The sequence below is a fragment of the Parasteatoda tepidariorum genome, chromosome 4 (assembly GCF_043381705.1).
Source record: "Parasteatoda tepidariorum isolate YZ-2023 chromosome 4, CAS_Ptep_4.0, whole genome shotgun sequence".
NCBI classification, from domain to species: domain Eukaryota; kingdom Metazoa; phylum Arthropoda; class Arachnida; order Araneae; family Theridiidae; genus Parasteatoda; species Parasteatoda tepidariorum.
In genome coordinates, this window is record NC_092207.1 from 77004721 (window position 1) to 77025351 (window position 20631).

The window sequence follows — 20631 nt, forward strand, 5'->3', positions numbered from 1 at the left end:
TTAACCAGAGAAACACTTAACTTTTTGCCATATCTTATTGGTAAGCAATGCCATTCATGGCTGAAAAACATGGGTAGTCATTTTACTTTGCGGGAATTGCTATTGTTATAGATGTTTCTTATTTTTTACTCAAACAGTGATATAAAAACCAATATTGTTGCAGTAAAAAAAAATTTTATTGCAGGTTTTTCTTGAAAGAAATTAAAAGTGAAAAGTTTCTAGCTCATAAACAAGATATGATATCCAAAATGCAGCAGTATTTGAACTCAAATCAATGTCGAAGGAAAATGCTTCTATCTCATTTTCAAGGAGAATCTGTAACAAATTTGAAACAAAGTGATAAATGCTGTGATAATTGTAAGAAAAAGTAAGTTCTTTTGTATCAATAATATTATAACAATCGCNAAATTAATGTCTTATTTCAAGTATTTTATTATTCAAGTTATTTTAAGAAATTTTGTTTTCCATTAAAAAAAAACTGCTCTCTATATGTGAAACTTTAGTTATGCCTTTAAATATACTCACTAAGTCATTCATATACTCACTAAGCCATTATGGTATTTTTTTTTTTTTTGTTCTAATCGAATCATATACCGGTTATAATCTATATAGGGTAATAAAAAGGAATTACTTTTGAGCTATTTTATAGGCATTAGGTATTTACTAAAGTTAATAAAGAAATTTTAAAAAAATGTCTCTATCATGCACCTTAGCTAAGCCTAACCTTATATCCAACTTATTTATTATGAAGAGATTGTAAACCCTCTGTGCTTAGCTTTAAAAATTAGCAAGTTTGAAGCCTCTTTCCATCTTTAAATGTTTATGCAATATTTGAGTAGCCTCTAAATTTATTTATGCTCTGAATTTTTGGAAGTGTTTTGCAAATTAGTTTTCATCCAAAACAATTTCAATTTGTCACTGTGCTAAGTGAAGATAATACTATTTATTTTCTTAGTAATATTATAATTCAGTACCTATTTATAACATTTAGTTTTTTCTCAATTATTAACTAAATTTTAAAAATCGATAAATGTTATGCTATCAATGTTTTTTAAAACGATCTAGTTTTTTATTATAAAAATTTTTGCAGTTTTTCTTGTAATCAACAGCTTTTTAAAAGTACAAATATTATCTATTTTACACATGATAATAAAAAACTTTTCTGTGTTAAATATTTATAACTTATGGTTCATAGTATAAGACTTGTTTTCTAAATTTTATTGGTTTACTAATTATTATATTGTTTTTATATATTTAGGCAACTAGTGGTGCTTTTGGGTTGGCAGTTCCAATATACATTCTTCGAGGATCGGTATGTTTGGTTTTTCATTTCATTACAATGACACAATGCTTTAGTCTACATTCTTCTTAGCCATTTAGTCTTCAAAATATTCATATTGTGTTTATTTCATCAGTTTTGGGTTAATTTGTTAATTTTTTGATTATCAAGCTACTTTCATGATATTGTTCAAAAATCACCACTTCCATTGAATAACTTAAAAAATTATCTGCTACATATAAAAATAAAAAACTTTATTTCCAGCACAGTTCAGGTTTGGTATTTTATGAATTTGGAAACTCTGAGTGTTCCATGATCTATATTCAATAGAATGGTTATTATTATAATACTTTAAATACCACATTGCAAATAAATATTAACTCATAATTTTCCTATACTCAAAACATATTGATTACCATAGAGAAAAAAATAACCTTTTATTACAGTTGTGAATTAAAATTTATTAATGAAGTTTTAATGTGAATTATTATGGTTATACTACCAGTGTATATACTATTACTAGTATATTTATATATTTAGAAAATCATAATATAGAGCTGAAACCTAGTTATGCACTCAAAATATTTGCTAGAAGCTCTATATTTATAATATTATAAAACTATAACTTCAATTTTAATGGCATTACTGTGAGTTATATGTCAGTATTAAAATATATTTATATGTTTGCTAAATGATTTCAATGCACTAAAAACAAAAAAATTACAGGCATTATAATTTCCTGGGCATCATTTCAACACAGCTTTATCCAATTTTTGATGACAAAGACCTAATAAATAAAATTTTTCATTAATGACATAAATTTTTTATTTCTAAAACAATAAGAAATAGCAGTTTTTTTTACTCAGGCAATATATTTCTGGCCATTAATTTTATTTTTAGAGTTGAATTATAACTTAAAAAGCTATATATATTTAATCTTAAGGAAAATAAATTTAAAATGCAGTTTTTACAGTTGAGACAAGCAACTGGGAAGGAAAAAAATAAAACTCTTGCAGAATTTGATGAGGTTTCACTATGATGAGATACATTGTTTTAGGAAGTTAAGGGTTGGTGTTTCTAATTTATAAAGATCACCATAGAAAAACTACTTTTATATTTAGAGGCAGATGTAGACAGAAGGGTAGAATGTACTTACAAATTCCAGTGTTGTTGATTTTTTTAGTACATTTTTAAATTTATTTAAAATTGCAGTATAATTTTAATGCTTAAAAAATTTTTGTTTTTTCAACACATTTTATTTGTTCAGAACAAATTTCTCGAAATATGTATAAGGAAGGTTGTTAAAAAAAATTTTCTTTTTAAATTAAAAATTGATGTATGCATATTTCAGATGCTTGAAAATTCACCACATACAATTTTTAAATGTAAAATAAAATGATTCTAATTTTACAAAAAGAAAAATATAACTTTTTATTTATTTATTTTGCTGATTTGACTAATCAATATATATATATAAAAAAAAAGGGGGGGGGGGAAATGATGATAATGACAAAACGGTATTTCCTTATGATTAATAAAATTCTTTCTATAGGTTATGTGAATTACCACTTGAGCTCTGGTTTAGGCTTTTTCCAAATTTTCAATTTTGCCTTAAAGAAACAAATTCTCCATGATGTTTAATGGAAAAGTTGTGCATAGAAGAGAAAGTTTAAATATTATTCTTAAAGCTTAAAAAGTATTTAAAAAAAACAGAATATGTTTTAATTAGCTTAAATGCTTACTGCAACTGAAATGTACTTTTTTACTATTAAAAGTATGTTTTAATAATCTTTTTTTTTTTCTTTCATTCATTTTAGTCAAATCAAAGAGTAACTTCGCAGATGAAACAAATTCCATTTTATGGGAAAGGAAAGTAAGTTAAATTATATTCATAAATATTTATTTCTCATTTTTAAATTATATATTAATACTTATATATTTTTATTTCATTTACTAGGCATATATCAGAGAATTGGTGGAAAGCTTTTGGTATGTCTGTTTTTTTTTTTTTTTTCTATCTGCTTTTATGGCGTAAAGTTTTATCCATTTTTTGTGTACATTGTGTAGAGTCTGAAACAAAAAAATGTTTCACGAATATCACTTTACTGAGGATATTTTACAGCAAAAGCATATTTATAACTACTATTGATATATAATTTATATTTTGAATATAAATTTATTATATAATTTTTTCTATGATTTTTTAGCTTACATAATATTTGAATATCAATTTAGATAAATTGATATTCTAATATTATGTAAGCTAAGAAAAATGTTATATGTGCTTTACTTTATTATATAATTCATAAGTTGTTTAATCTAGTTCCCCCTTTTTTTTTCTTTTTTTTTTTCGTACAAATGAGAAATGTTTTGAACAAATCACCTCTTTTTGTCGAACTTGCTGCAATAAATTATTTGGTTTAGTAAAAGGAATATTAAGCAGAATGAGTTCAGTAAAAAAAAAAACTTTTCTTTTTGTTGTCATTAATTCCCCTTTTTTATTAATAGTCATTTTGTTTGTTGAATGATTTTATTAATTAGGAATACGTAATTTTAAAAAAAATTATTTTATTAATGAGTTGTAAATAAGTGAATTTCAGATAATTTCCTCAAAAATGGCGCTATTATTCTTGTTAGTGGCTTTAAAATCTACTTTTGTAACAAAATGAGATGCAATGAATTACTTTTTAATTCATCAACATCAATTTTTCAATAAACAAATTAATTTTAATCAACATTACACAGTGTAAGTTGTAATGAATTTTATAGTAAAAGAATATTTGTGTATATTTATTTTATAAAAATGATAATTTAAAACTTTTAGTTTAGGAAAATGTAATCACTAATAGAATTTCAAATGAGCTATAAAGCCTTTTGTAGCATTAAAATTAATAATTAATTCTTCAAAGACTTGTAGTTCAAAACAATTGAATTTTTAGTTATTATTTTCAATTATTATTTTTAGTTATTATTTTAAAATTATTTTAGTTATTAGTTTTTCATTAAAATAAAATCCATCAATAATCTTATTAAAAAAAAACACTGTTTTTTAAATTTTTCAATAGGGAAAATATTTTTAGTCAAAACAACATTTTATTTTGTGAAAATAATGCAAAATAAGTTATTGAAAGGTGGTAGTAAAAAATGTATTGGAATTCAAGAAAATGCAATGATTGAGATTTAAATAGTTCAGTGTGTCAAAAACTTTTCCAAAATAAGATATTCCAAACTTCTATTTCAGCTGATTTTGCAAGGTTTGTCATCTAATTTTATTTCAGGGAAACAATGGAAAAAATTTATTAACACTTTCAGTCTGCAAAATAAACCTTATTTTTTCTTTAGTGAAAAAATTTGCATTTTGCCAACTATGCTAGATAAATTTTCATGAATATTTATGTTGAATTCCTTAACAAAGTCTAATTTTAAAAAAAAAAAGAAGAAGAAAGGACATAATGTGTAGCAATCTTATTAGTCAAAAACACTCATAAAAAAATACACATTTTTGTAAAGTTTTTAGAATTCTAAGTAAGAAATTCATTGTTTAAAGCAGTAACAAAGAAAATTAATAAATATTTTAAAAAAAAAGGAATTAAAAAAAAAATTTTTTTTGAAAAAAAGGGAGGCCTCTGTACATCTTCCAATAATAGCATATATAGTTTCAAAAAATCATAATTCTTATTCTAGTTTTTGCCAAACTAAATTATGAGGGGCAAGAACGGTAAAAAAAACTCCTTAATAAAACTCAACAAAAAATGTCTTAATGATCAATGACAATTTCGTATCAGAGTAATCCTCAAACATTTCTTATAAAAACATGAAAAAATTCATTTTATTCCAACTATTAGTTTTTGTGTTTTAAAAGGGAGAATTTCGTGTGACAAAAATTTTTTATACTGTGTTGGCAGCGATATTTTTTTAATTTATTTTTTTTTTCTTTTATTTATTTATCTATTTATTTTTTTTAATGTAAAGAGATATTTTAGCATGACTGTCGAAATGTTTTGATCCTAACATTAGAAAAATGTTAGAAACTTCTTCTATTCTTTTATTTAGTCATTTATTATAGATTTTATTATTATTATTTCAGGTCGTTTATTAGTATGTGAGAAATATTTGCAAGAAGTGCAGATAAAATCGAAAGGAAAAACGAATATGTTTGGAGGATGCACAGTTAACATCACTTCAAAAGCGAAAATGTGGTTGGAGAAAGCCAAATATTCTCCAGGAAATGAATCCCTTATTTTGGAAATGAATGCAGAACTGATGAATCTGGCTGAGGCAAAGGCAGTTACTACAAAGAAAATCATTGCTCCTCCTGCTCCTGTCAAAAAGTATACATATTTTCTAGCTCTTAAATATAGTAGTACGCAAAAAATAATTTCAACCAATGCACTGCAAAGCTTTTGCATTGATGTGATGCAGGATAAATCATGCTTGTCTTTATTTAATAATATTTATAAATATTATTAAATAATATTTTTAATAATATTAATAATATTTTTCTTATATATATATAATAATATATAATTAATATTTGATCCAAGGTAATTTGACTGAAACATAGCTTTTCACTTAAAGTAAATATAATGTTTTCATTATTACAGAATATTATGTAAATTGCTACCAAGTTATTCTTCACAAATATTCTGGATTTATTATGGATCCTTTCTCAATTCCCTATTCATATGTTCTCCTTTTTTTTCTTCAAATTATAACTTTCTAATATGTGTTTGTAACAGCATTTTTTAATAATTATGAAAAACATCACCTGTAGCATTGAAATGAAAGTAATAAAGACTTTTTTAACGCAAATTGCAAAAAAGGGTCATTATAGTCCCTCCAAAAATGCAAAGATGGAAATATTTTTATTTGTATTAATATTTCTCAGGGTAATAAAGATATTTTACTATTAACATCTATTACTGAGGTCAAATAACTGAAAACAGTTGTTTTATAGAAATATAATTAGAAAATTGAAGTAGGGTCCATAACAAGCTTCACTCCGCAATGCGCAGGTTAATATTCAATTTTTATGTCATTAAAAAAAGTCAAATTATATGCAAATTTAGCATTTTACTCATGACATAGATTTTTTACCTTAAAACATCCTTACTTACACTGATTAGGAAGGTCAATAAATAGTCAATAAGAATTTTTTAACAATGCTTAGATTAATTATCAATTTTTTTGTAATTGAAAAAATCAAATTTTATCAACATTTAACATTTTATACATTACATGATTTTTTTTTAATAATTTCATTATTATTTATTTTCACTCCTTAGGATATTAGCTTTAGCTGGATTGAATACAATGGAAGATAACATCAATGCTGATGACCTGTTCAAAGATGATGTCCCTCCATCTGAACCAGTGGATGAGCGAGAAGAACAACTACAGGTTTATTTTCCTTTCGTCACCTTATTAACATCTTTTCTTTTCATATCATTATTAACTTTTCGATGTACTCTTAAAATGTATAAATACTAAAGCTTTCAATTTTTCAGGTTGACCTCTATAAGCAGTTAATGGCTCTAAGAAATAAGATTGCCGAAGAGGAAGGTATTGCACCCTACATGGTCTTAAGCAACAAAAATCTTGTGGATATAGCTGTCCATCGACCTGTTTCTGTTCAATCTTTATGTCAAATTGAAGGTATACCCTCTGCTCGTGCTTCTAAGTTTGGAAATGCCATGACTGAACTAGTAAAGCGTTTTTGTGAAGAGAATGGCTTAGAAACAGATGTTTTACCCACTTCTAACACATCTAATGAGGTATAAAAAATTATTTTTGCTTGTTCATCATATATTATCATGAAAATAAGTATTTTGTTAGTTTTTCTTTTTATGTTTAAAAAATGTGATGTTCAATTATCAGAGTGTTTGCATAATTCAACCTTGTCATCCAGCCTAGTCCTCTATGTACAGCCCAGCCCAGAAGACAGGGTAACTTTCGGATAAAGTATAACGTAAACTTACCTTCATGGAGTCTTTTTGATAGAATTAGCCCACATTTAATAGGAATATCTCCCATAGTTAACCTGATGTCAAAGGGATACTGTATCTGGATTGCTGGAAGCAGTAAGGAAAATTAAATCATTGGGAAGGAGAGAAAAAAAAATTATTTTTTAATTTCAATGTACTAATTCAGTATACATTGTGATTCCTGTTTAAATCAAAATAATGAAGCAGTGAAACAAAAAATGCAGCTGTACAAGACCAATAGTTTTTTGTGGGTGTGATTGTTGAACCTTAAATAAATCAGATGAGGATAACTGGATGATCTTAAAAGAAAAAAAAATCTTAAGAAGTTTTAAAAGAGTAAAAGAATAAGATATAATGCTTTTTGCTAACCATAATAATGTTTTGTAGACCATAATGAAGTAAAAGTAAATTAAATTAAAGGTATGAGGACGAAAACCCAATGAAGAATATTACATGCAAGGATGAGGTAAGGCCACATATGCGATGATTGGATAATAGGGTAAAGTGTTTAAGAATCAATCGCCCTAAAGGGGGCAATGTGGCTCCTCAGCAAGGCGAGAATCTTCAGGTGGTGGCGATGAGTATTCAAAATAAAAAATTTATATATCCATTTTTAAACTTCCCTCGAATTTTTTTTTAGTTAAATAGAGCTTTCCATTTTTGTATTAACATTTTACTGCATTGCAATTTATTCACAAAATTGCTTATTAATGTTTTTGAAAATATAAATATGTTTATAACATAAATAACATTAATTATTTTTTGGAGACGTAAAACTTAATCATAAAATCTGGCCAGTACCGCTGTTTTTTTTTATATCATTAAGGTGTAAGTAAATAAATTAATTATAATCAACTCAATAATCTTCGATCTGTTTTAATCTTCATTAAACATTTGCTCAGATTGGTGTTTTTATCTGCATAAATAGTGCTTCTTTCTGCAAAATTTGTAGGTACGAAACACTCGCACTGCTTTTTCATATTTTATTTTAGAAATTTTATAATCATTAATTTATTTACAGCTTTCAAGTAACTTTATCAAATTTTATTTTTCTTGCAAAATTAAATGTGCAAATATCCATATTTATGAAAGTAAGAAAATAATTGCACAATATCTTTAAAAATATAATTATACCAATCAATTGTGTTTGTTGTTTTGGCAAAAAAGTTGAGCACCACTTTTAAATTAAATATGTTTCACTTTAGATACATTAATACATCTTTATATATCTTATTTATTTATAACTCATGCAGCTGTAAAAGTTTTCTTAAGTAGTAATGTTCTATATAAACTATGTATTATACTTAAAACGCATATAATTTCATCAAGTTATTCTGTATGTTTTGTAGCCAAAAAAAGATCTTGATCCCCTTATGAAACAGTTGAGTAGCACAGCTGAGGAGACGTATAGGATTTATGGAGGTGATGGGAAGGATATCAATGAAGTAGCTAAAAGAAGAGGTTTATCACCCAATACTGTTGTTAACCACCTCATTGAAGCCATCAAAGTTGGCTTGCCAGTCACTCTAAAAGATATGGGAATCACAAAAGAAATATTTGAGATTGTTTCAAAAGTCATTCGATCACCACCCATCAATTCTGGTATGTTCATTTTAAACCTCTCCAATCAGCCTCAGTTTTGTTTTAAAGCTAAAATGCTAAGTGTCCTGGATGATTTTATTTACTAGAACCTAATAAATAATTGTCATTATCTAGATAAAGTTGTTGATATATTGAATTTATTGCTATTTTAAATAATCTGCATTTGCTATGTGTGGTTGTCATGCATAAAGTTGCAAAATGCTGTTTCCTATCATGTTTTTTTTTCTTTCTAATTAACACTAATTTAGGCAATTCATCCATCTTAATACCTTCACTTTTGTTACTTATCTTATTCAATATTGTCAATCTGATTTTAATTCAATTAAATCAGATTACAATCTAATTTCAATGTGTATCAAATTCAAATTAGATTATAATCAAATTTCCTTTTATTGCAAGTCTCGAAGTGTATCAATTTAGGATGGAAATAAGAAATAAAACAAAATTAATTAAAGGAGAAATGAGTAATGTATTTATTTCCTTTAATAATATGTTTGGATGTGAAACTACATTAAGTGGAAAAATTCTTTGAAGTGGAAAAAAATATTCTTTTTTTTTTTTTTTAACATATGCAAAGCAAACTTTTTTTATGATTATTTATTTGTAGAAAAAATAAAGAGTATTTTAAAAATTGAATTGCGCAGATTGTGCTATATTTTTATTTATTTATGTTTTCATTTCAGTATGAAAATTTTATTTATGTATAACAGTTCTGTAAATATTATGTTATGTATAACCGTTCTGTAAATATTTATTTGTCAGAAAATTAATTGGACATTTTAAAATGTTCATTTGTTAATTATTGCTTAGAGTCTAAGTCTGTATTGAATCAACATTAGTTTTATTTAATTGCAAAAATGTACAAAGTGTACTGAATACTTTTATTTATAATGACCCAATAAAAATAGTTGGTACCCAGTTCTGGATAACACTGTTTTTCTTTCAAGCTTCCTCAGGAATATCCTCAGTATTCATTCCCTTATTTTTACTCTTTTTTTTTATAGGAAAAGTTAATAAAAATTTCTTTAATATAAATTTTTTATCATACAGATAGTTAAAGAGATTTAAATGTTATTTTTATATCTCATTTATTTATACAAAAATGTAGCCTATCCATTTATTATTTATATTATTTTTAAATTTAAAGTAAATGGAAATTTCTTAAGAGCAGATGTTTGTCGAAACAAAACTTTTTCAAGGAATTCAATATTTTCTAGAAATATTTTTAAAATTAGATTATAAGCATAAGTAAGTTAACTTTTGCATTGCTATGTAACAAATTATATAAAAATATTGGTATTGCAAATCAAGAAAGCTAAAAAAAAAATTAAGAGTGTCGAAAATCATAATACTATAAAACATTTAAGATTTTTATACAAAGTACTAACTGTATTGAAGTTTCAAAAGGGCTTGAGCTTGTCTTGACAACAAAAACAATATCAATTCGTATATTTAGAAAAGAAATTTTTATTTATATGTTTATATATATATATATACAGTGGTGGCCAAAAGTGTGGACACTTTTTGAAAGTTTCATGTTTCTCAACTTTGAGTGCTTGTAGAATATATTAATTTTCACTTAAATACAAACGTTTACATATCAAATTGAAGGTAATTTAATGTAGAATTTAATAATAAATACAGTATTACAATATCTGTATCACAAAAAAAGTTATGCAACTATAAGTAAGATCTATCTTAGATTTGCATTTTTTTTAAAGTGATGCTTACACAATCAATACTTAGTAGGATAACCCTTATTCTTTAAGACAGCTTCACAGCGTCTTTTCATCGAGTGAACGAGTGTTTGGAGTTCATCTTTCGTAATCACATGGTGNACCACATTTTCAAATTGTTCAAGAGAGTGTGTTGGAAAAACCAGCACAATTTCCACAGTAATAAGATGTATCTATGTATTATGCTATTATATATTGCAAGTTCAGGAAACTTGTGGAAAATGCATTTGGTAAACAATACTAAAAATACAGTTAAGTGCAAAAATGTAAACTTTGGAAAAAGTGTGGCTTTATATTGCCCCAAGCTTTATTTTGCAAATGAATTATATTTTGTAACTAAAATAGTTTAAAAACAGATATTCAAAAACATATAACAAAACTAAAATAAACGTTACAAGTAATATTAAAATATTTTGCACTTAAGTTGCCAGCTTTTCAGTGACAATATATTAATAATTACCAATGAAATAAAAAATTATTTTAGGCTATTCATTTCAAACTCTTGGCTCCCTTTATTTTAAGAATTTTCAAGGAGAAACTAGCATAAAAAACAACTGATAAAGCTCTTGAATGTAAAGAGAAATTTTAGACAGGACTTATATCAAAGAATTTTTTTAAATAGTTTTAATCCATAAAGAAGTATCTTCTATGCAGTTAATTTCTATTCTAACAAATTTTGGTAGAACAACAGAATGGTAGACTTTTCAGCTATTAAAATGGCTTGAATTCCAAAAAAAATAATTTTTAATTCCAAAAAAAGTAAAGAAAAAATTTTTAGTATGTTTTTATTTTTTTGCCTTTAGAAATATCAATCATTAACTTAAATCTGAGGACATAGGAGTAGCACGAGGGGGGTTACACATTTTGCGTTGAGAAAACAGCACATTTATTTCAAGTTTCTTGAATATATGTTTAGTTATTTTTTCTATGCACATGTATATTTATAAATAAATCTCAGTATAAAACCTAAAGTAAACGAACAGTTTGGTACATGCAAATTTTAGCCAGTATATATGCCTTTCTGTGAGCATTAAGCAATTTTAAATTTTTCTATAGCAAAATTTCTTCAGCTGCATTAAATAAACTTTTATTTATTGTAAAATATTTTTTTTCTTCATAAATATCTGAAAGGATTTTTCCTTTTATTTTTATTTTTCACACAATTTTAATAAAAATTATTAGACCCGTCCAGAAACAATTGACAGAAAGTCTGCTTGAACAATGAAAATATGCTTAGTTTTCCATCATGAAAAATCGAAGGTTGGTACATAATTTAACTTAATAATGTATTTTGAATAAGCATAAATAAATCATTAAATTTGCTTAAATACATCTCTGCAGAAATGCTGTTTGACTAATGATAACAAAAATAACTGTTGGATTTAGTTTTGACAATCACAATGTCAAAGTAAACTACAGTAGTAGAAAATATTCAATTTAATATAGATGTTGTTTTCAATATAAATGAGCATATATGAGAGTATATATATATATATATATATATATATATATATATATTCTTACTCAAATTGTGTGTATTTTACCATTTATGACAGTTGTTCTTCTTTTCAGATGTAAGCAGACTTACTCCTATCAAGCAGTTGTGTCCTGAATATGTTGAATTTAATCATATTAAAATTATTATTGCTGTTCTTCAAAATAAATTTGGTGTGAATGAAATTCCTATTGAAAATGTAAACAATAATAAAGAAGTAAGTGGAGGTTTATTTGCAATTATTGTTTGTTACTAAAGTGTATAATGAGAATGTAGGGATCAGGGAGATGCAGTAATCATATCAGAATTGGCTGAAATGATCAAAAATAGATTAAAAAATGTTCAAAATCAACTAATATAATTTTTATTAATGCTGAAACGAAATGGCATGTAAGTTTTTGTGATTAAACTTTGTGCCATTATTCTGCAATTGCTCAATGTATGTCACACATAACGCATAATGCAACGATTATTCACATTCATTGATTATTAGAATAATTTTCTAGAAGCTGCATCGTATTCCAAGTTATTCTCGCCACTGCATTGTCTTACAAAGGCTTTTTTAACATTTATTAACAAATTCTTTCATTACACATTTCAAAAAAACAAGTTCAACTTTTTTTCTCTATAATCTCATAATGTAAAATATGACTGTGTATGCATTTTTTGTGAAAAGTTTGCAGGCTAAAACTCTCTGTGTTAAGTTTTATGCCTAGTCCAATTCATTTCTGTGATTTAAAAAAGAACAACTCACCTGAATGCTAAAATTTCAAAAAGTTTGTTTTAACAGTTCTTCAAGGAATTTTGAATTAAATTTTTCTTCGTGTAGAGAGCAGTCACTGATTCATGTTATGGTCTTTATAATTAAGTTCATAACCTTAATCAGCATTGATATTAACTGATTTTGTTTTCTAATAAAGCTTTTATGATACTTCTTCATACCTGCCAACTTTTAATCCTTTTGAGCATGATTTTCCCAAGTGGTAGTAAAACGGAATTCAAATTACAATTTTAGGCAGAAACATATTCTGTATTTTGAAAAAGCTCATGCGAATTACTACGAAAGCAATACATATTTATGTATATGCTTGATTTTTTTAAAAATAGTGGTGCTCAAAAAGATTATAAATTAAGCTTATAAATGAAAGGAATATATAGAAAGCGTTCATTTTACGACCACTTTAAATATAGAAATTAAACATTACGCCAAATGCGTAAAAGCCAAATGCGTAAAAGTTGGCTGGTATGCTTCTTACTAACAAATATAAAGTATACATGAAGAACTGGCACTTATTTTTTATTCATTTGTTTTACTTCCCATTTATTCTTATAATTTAGTCCTTTGGTATAATTGTACCAAATGTTTCCTTTTGCCCACAGTTTTTCTATTGTTTAGCATAAGGAGAATTGGTTTTGATGCATAGAAGCTGGCTTCATAAAACAAAGTTGGTACTAAAGGATACTTACTTTTCACAGGCAGTGACCATTAAATCAAACTTCAAACTATTCTTTTAACAGATCTAAAATTTGAAATATTCATAATCTTAAATAAAAAAATGTTTGTTGAAATATTCTTAAACCCTTATTAATGTTGTTTGTCAAGTTAGTTTCAATCCTGAAGTCTATTTTATAATAAAATGTGTGAACTTAAAAATGATTCATAGTAAAATACATTTTCTACCATATTCAAATAAATTCCATAATATTTTCTATGATACCTCTGTCAAATTAATAATTCTTAAAATTATGCGACAAGATTGTAATTATACAAGTTTTGTGAAAAGTCACAGAAATCCCAAAAATGTCAATAGAAAGAGTAATAAAATTAACTATAAATCCTTGTTTAAGTTTTTTATTTCATAAAATAACTGCAGTCGATATTCAAGCAAGTGTAGGCTGCATATAAAATTTGAAAAACAAAATTTACTTCCATATGAAACTGAACATTAATAAATTGCCTTATATCATATAGCTTAATTTCAATGGAATTTCAGCTATTAAAAAAATTCATTATCATAAAAATATTACCATTATCTTAAACAGAATATCAAACTTTTGATTACATCAAGAACTGTTGCACCTAATAATGAAAATGCTAGCCAAGTCACTAAATCTTTTCAATGTTACTCTTGATCCAAATAAAGTTATGTCTACATATCTCTATTTTATGCCAGTACTATGTTTATTGTTTAAACTTTAAACATTCTAAAAGGGTTTGGTGTTTATTACATAAGATATTCTAAAACAATCGAAATTCATCATAAGGAGCTGTTCTTACTGCCTCTGATTCTTCTATGTCCTTGCATGGAAATGCAATTTGATCAGTTGTGAGCAATTCTTCTTACATATAGTTTTTATACGTTTGCTACTGTGTGTAGGATATAGTGGGAATGACTCCTAAGATCAAATCAAAAGTTATAATAGCTGATGATGAAAACAAAAGAATATATGTATTTAATAAACAAAGATAAAATTATTCTGAGAAAATCTATTATGATCAATATCATAATATTGTTACCTAAATATTTTATCCATATATTTCAGGGCACCTGTTCTATGGTTGAGCCTTCTGCTTTGTCACCAGAAAGTACATCTAAGAAGGGCATCTGTTTCTCTGAAGATAACAACAGCTCTCCCAGTTTGCTCAAAAGAAAAGAAATTGATTACACTAAACAAACCAATTTTAAAAAGCTTAAAAGTAGCAAATTATTCAAACTGTGACATTTTTAGACCAAAATTAAAAAGAAAAACTAACATTCTTATGCATTTCCATTCCATAATATTTTATGTGGTGAAAAAATAGTTAGTACTTAATTTCCTCGACCTAAGTTTTCTTTAACATTCTAAATCTGATCAAATGCCGTATACTCTCAATATCTCAAAGTTGAAGGAAGATTAAAAGATTTTCGTGGTGGCGAGTTTTTGAGATAACAAGTTCAGAACTAAATATGTTCTAAAAACTAGAAAAATATATTCTAGAATGCTACTCTAAAAAGTAAAGTCATGAAACATAAGAATAACTACTAAATAATTTTATATGTAATGATAGTTGACCAAAAGTGTAAATACAACAATTTTAATTTTAAAAGGTAAGGACAAAAATAATTATGCATTAAATAGAAAACGGTTTACATTAAACTTATATTGTAATTTTTCCAAAAAAATTCCTTTTCTATATTGAAGAAAATTTATCATAATAAGGTTTTAGTATAAACTCTTTGGCATAGGAATTTAAATTAACATTAGGCTGATATATAATGCCAAGGGGAAAAAATAACAAGGTTTTTCGATATATTGAGAGTATACTGTATTTATTATTCTTTTTTTTTTCTGATAAATGATCGTATGAAATGGTTACCTCCGATGTGTGTGAGCTGATTTCAATTCAAATATTAATATTTATATATTGATATCAAATTATGACTTTTTGTTATTTCAGACCAGTGTTGTATTAGATGTATTTTAATACTTTCTCAGGTATGGTGATCATTTTTTTCAATGTATATAATGTATTTTTATGTAAATAATAAAAAAAACAATTTTGATATTTTTGTAATATCTGTTTTTAAATTTCTTGTTGACTGTTACATTATTTTTTGTGCACCTGATCTAGATTTTAAATCAGAAAGAAAAAAAATGAAATTTTTCTGAATTTTTAAGAATAAAGGAACTATTGCACAACGACATTTACTTCAGTTTTTTTATTGATTTTTTAAAATTTCAAAATAAATTTCTTTAGATTCTTTTTATATATTTTTTTCCAATTTTTTAAAATCGATATCTTTTCTATAAGATAATGCTTTCTAATTGGGGTTCAATTTTGTTTAATATCATTTGATTAATAACAATTACAGTAATTAAAAAGTCAATTCTTAATTATCAACGTTCATCAGTCAATTTGTTTTTAATTAATTAATTAATGAAAATTATAATTTTGAGCATTTTAAATATTTGCTTCTAATTTACAGAACATTTAAAAAAATATATCCCTAAACTTATTCTATTGGTATGTTATTTAATTTTTCTAATCCAGCATGTCATTTGAACATAGAACGCGTTCATTTTTATAAATTTATGTTCTGTGGTTTAAGGGAATATCACATTACCATGGTAGCAAAGAATAGAGCAACATTCTCATTTCAGTTCCAATTTAAGGACTAACACTAAGATAAAAACATCAAAGTTGCATTTGATAATTGTTTTAAAATGTAGTTATTAAATGATAAAGTTGATGAATTAATTCTGAGATCAGTTGACTTAATAATATATGATATCAAATTTTTAAAAAAAGATATCTGGTGGGAATAAAAATAAATATTTGATGTAAGAAATTACAGCAAGTGGTCAACTTTAACTGTGTCATAAAAGAGTATATACTGATCACACTTCTTGCTATGTCATCCACTTCTTATATTCCTTTCAAATATTTTATGTGTAAAATTATACAAGAGGATTTCAAATTTTGAGAGGTTATAAAAAGGTTAGAAGTTTTAAGTTCTTACACCATACTGTCCATATTTAACAGCAAATCGGTCAGAAGATAAACTTTTTATATATTAGTTACTTCATAATTACTATGTTTTTAATAACATGTTTTATGTCTGTGTAAGTAGAATCTTGCAATCAAAATTTCGTACACTTTAAGACTGATTAGAGTATTTTCAGTTTTAAACAATTGGAAAATATTAATTAAAAATTGGTGAATTATTGGCTAGTTCCCACGCTAGCCTACTATCAGTTGGAAGAGGCCCTGACCAACACATCCTAGAAGAGAGAATACCTTTGTCCGGATCACTTTAGTAGTAAGAAGAAGCAAACATAAACTGCACAGGGAGTGTAAATAGGTCTGCCACTCTACAGGGAATTTAAAAATCACCTAAAATAACAGGGACTTTCAGGGTTTTCTTTAGAAGCTAGGAAAATACAAGGAATTTTCGTCTTTTAAAAAATGGTAACCACTCAAAGTGCAATCTATAGTATATTTAAGGGTGATATTTCAGCTATATTAAACTAGTACATTTACTATAGCATTATTTGTTTTAAGTATGTTCAGCTGTTTCTTTTTTTTTACTTAAGTTTTTTCAGCAATTATAACTAGTACAGTTAGCCCAGGACAGCTCATGCTAGAGCACAGTGATTGTGGTTTTCCCCTTAATATCTTGTGTACCTGGAAAACACGGGGAATTTTTTTTTTGCAGATTTGAGTGGCAACCCTGGAAAAGTAAGAAAGATGTCATAATGTTCGGACTATTAAACTGCGCAGTCGGGGAAAAATAAGAGAGATGTCACAACGTTTGGACTACTAAGGATCGGATTTCTCGTTTATGGTAACCTTTTCGAAGGCCTTCTCTTTTCTACAAGGTGTGGCTCAGGGCCATTCACGTTTGTTCCTCTGGTGAAAACATGGTTGTGCCTAAAGAATTATTTGTCTGAAAGAAAGTTTTCAACCAATGTGTGTTAGAGCCGTGATGGCTCATGGGATAGCGCGTTCGTCTTCCAACGAGGTGAACCGGGGCTGGAACCCCAGCGATGGCTTGTCGATATGAATCCGCATCCGGCTTGCACCGACCACTGTGCTGGCGTAAAATATCCTCAGTAGTAGTCAAGCTAACTGTGGGGTTTTTTCCTCTCCACGAAACGCAAATGCTGGTTAGTTTCATCAAAAAAAAAAAAGACCTCCACGAAGACAAATTTCTCCCAATACTTAATCCAGGGGTTCCCTTGTCTTCCCGATTTTGTTCGAAATTCCAAAGCTACGGAGTTGGACATTAGTAGTGGTAAGCCCCAAAAAATTGGGTCGGCTGTTCAATGACGGTTATAAAATAAATGTGTGTTATCCGTACTTTGCCTTGGTCTCTTACTAAAAAGTATGGTAAGATGCGTTGTTGGTATCATTAGAAAAGTTCGACAGATATGTGTAAGACAACAAACAAAATAATTAAATGGAGTTTAGTAACCATATAGCTCAAAAAACTGACAATCGTTGCACTTACAACATCTTGGACGGGTATTCTTGTGACAACAAATGACCATGATGGAATTCGAAAAGCAACAGATCAATATTTTGGAGAAAACCTTACTTGGTGGATTCATAATAGCTGAATATGATGATGATAGTTATGTATGAAACGGAAAGACCCCTGACCTATCTACAAAATATTTATTGTTACGCTAAAGTTTATCTAATCGCTAAACTGTCTATCAAACTGTAAAAACTTAATAAACAACAGTTTACTGTTAATCAAATCTTTTGGTATGAACAAGGAAAGGTAAATTTGTTCTTCTGTCTATACAAAAGAAGCACAAATAAAATGACTCAAAAGAAAAATGATATAATAAATAAACCTTAGTGTAACAAAATGCAAATTTTTCGTCATCTGTATCTTAGCAATGATATGGATGCTTTTTTATAGTATCATGTCTCTTAATCACTTTTATTATTCTTATTATATCATTTTCTGTTGTATCAACGTCTTGGTTTTTAAGGAAAATTATAATTCGTAGCTTACAAAATTATTTCCAAATACCTTTTTGTGTTTTCTTCATTAAACTGAAGTGTACAATTTAGATAAAAGTTCAATTTAGAAATATTCCTGCTATATTTATTCGGAAAGACATCCCGAGTATTACTGCATTTTTTTTTTCCACATGAAGTCAGAGCTAAAAGAAATAGATAAATTTTTGGTACGAATGTGGCGATGAAGTAATAGAGTTCATTTCAATTGGAGATTCAAGTAAGAGTCTGATTTTGATTCCCAAAGGTACGATTACTGAAATTCTCTTGCGAATCCGAAAGAACAAAAAGAAAATACTGAAAATAGACAACGCCCAAATTATTTTTAGGTTTTTCGCGATGTCGAAAAAACTGTGTCTGATTTCTAAATTCGTTGTTTAATAAGCTGTAGTTTATTTTTAACCATCATTAGATGTTTTTAACCGCACTTCATATTTACCGAAGTACCTTCATTATTATTTTAGATGTGTACGGTACGATAAATAGAAAGAAAACAAGTAATTAATAAGCATTTTTCTTATTAATAAGCAGTTTCCTGGTGCTCCATTAGTGTTCAGTTTTATGAAAAGAGTGGCTAATTATACTATCTGGGTGTGTAGCGTTTTTAAAAAGTGTTTATTTTCGTTTTTAAAAAGTGATTTAATTTTCCCCTTTACAAAATGAGAAATTTTTTTCGTTACCACTTACCACATTGTTCTATTCAACGTTTTTTAATAATTCATTCAACTACTATCCATTTAGGCGTACCGCCGGTCCGTAGTGTAGGAAAGCGCCAATAATTTTACATGTTTGATGAAATAATTGCTCGTCTGCCTAACCTTTATTTAAATCTAAAAAATTACACTCTATAACCTTTTTAAATAATATATAATTTCGAATATTTTTTTACATAATTAAAATAAGTAATTATTAATTTAAAAAATAGTATGAGTCTCTCAATGTTGAGTATATTTAAAATTGTGGATAAATTGTTTTATGGTGGCAAATATAATCAAGAAAAGAGTTCTTTGTCAGTAAGTTATTTTATCATGATCATGAAAATTATCATGCATTTGGTTAATGTATATGTGACCGGCAAAGTATGAAATATGAGAAGTATTACATACTTTGCCTAGGCATTATATATATAAAGACGGATGCTATTTAGGCAAAGTATGAAATAAAAGTCCTGATGAGGTTATTATGTAAATGATGTGCATGTTACTGTGAATGGCCGAAATCGGTGGCTGTTGACTTTCACCGGTGAATGTTGACAGTCGCATAGTTGCTTTGATGAATGTCCGAAATATTTATTACATCCGATTTTATATGAATTTATTCGTGGATATAATTACATTTATTCGATATTTTAATACTTACTGACGATAGATTAGAAGGAACATCAGTGTTTGGAGTATCGGTCAAATATATACCGGGCAGTGACCCTTGACCTTAAAAAAAAACATCAGTGTAGGGTATATCGGGCAATGGTTTTTTAAGGTCAAGTGCCATTGCCCGGTATACCCTACACTGATGTTTTTTTAAGGTGAAGTGCCATTGCTTTGTATATATGAACTTTCAACAATAGGAAGGAAAAAAAATTCCTAATTATGATATTTTTTTAAGCTCGTAAATATTTATTTTTTTTTGAGTTCTTAAAATATGCTTATTTTTTGTTAAAAAATTTAGCAACGCACCCTGGAAATTAACTTCAATCTTTTTATGTTGAAAATACATAAGCAACACCCTTCAGTTTTGGGTGTTCAACTTAACATAACACTTTATTTTGCAGCGCAAAAACTAATATCCTCACTAGCACAAAATAAAAGAGAGCACATTACATCCAATAGAAACTTTTTTTGGGGGGGGCGTAAATTTTTTTTAATCATATTATTTCTTTTCAATACATATAACTTCAAAGTATAAAAAATAATAATAATAAAGTACATCCTAGAGCTAGAGCGGGAACGCTTTATAACCTTATTTCAAAAAATATTTTTGACTTCCTGTGGCTGGTGCTAAAATAATAACGTGAGCTATGT

At 26.9% G+C, this 20631-nt stretch overlaps 1 protein-coding gene across 1 annotated transcript in view; it reads left to right on the forward strand.

Annotated features, from left to right (window-relative positions):
* The window catches only part of LOC107436518 (bifunctional 3'-5' exonuclease/ATP-dependent helicase WRN), a 48832-nt gene extending 33180 nt beyond the window's left edge, over window positions 1–15652 (forward strand). Inside the window, 10 exon segments of the mRNA XM_071180069.1 lie at window positions 185–425; window positions 1196–1312; window positions 3097–3152; window positions 3237–3268; window positions 5367–5610; window positions 6565–6679; window positions 6787–7053; window positions 8613–8865; window positions 12174–12313; window positions 14641–15652. Of these exon segments, the coding sequence (XP_071036170.1) occupies window positions 185–425; window positions 1196–1312; window positions 3097–3152; window positions 3237–3268; window positions 5367–5610; window positions 6565–6679; window positions 6787–7053; window positions 8613–8865; window positions 12174–12313; window positions 14641–14817 (1642 nt within the window). The 3' untranslated portion in view covers window positions 14818–15652.
* The last annotated feature ends 4979 nt before the right edge of the window (window positions 15653–20631 follow it).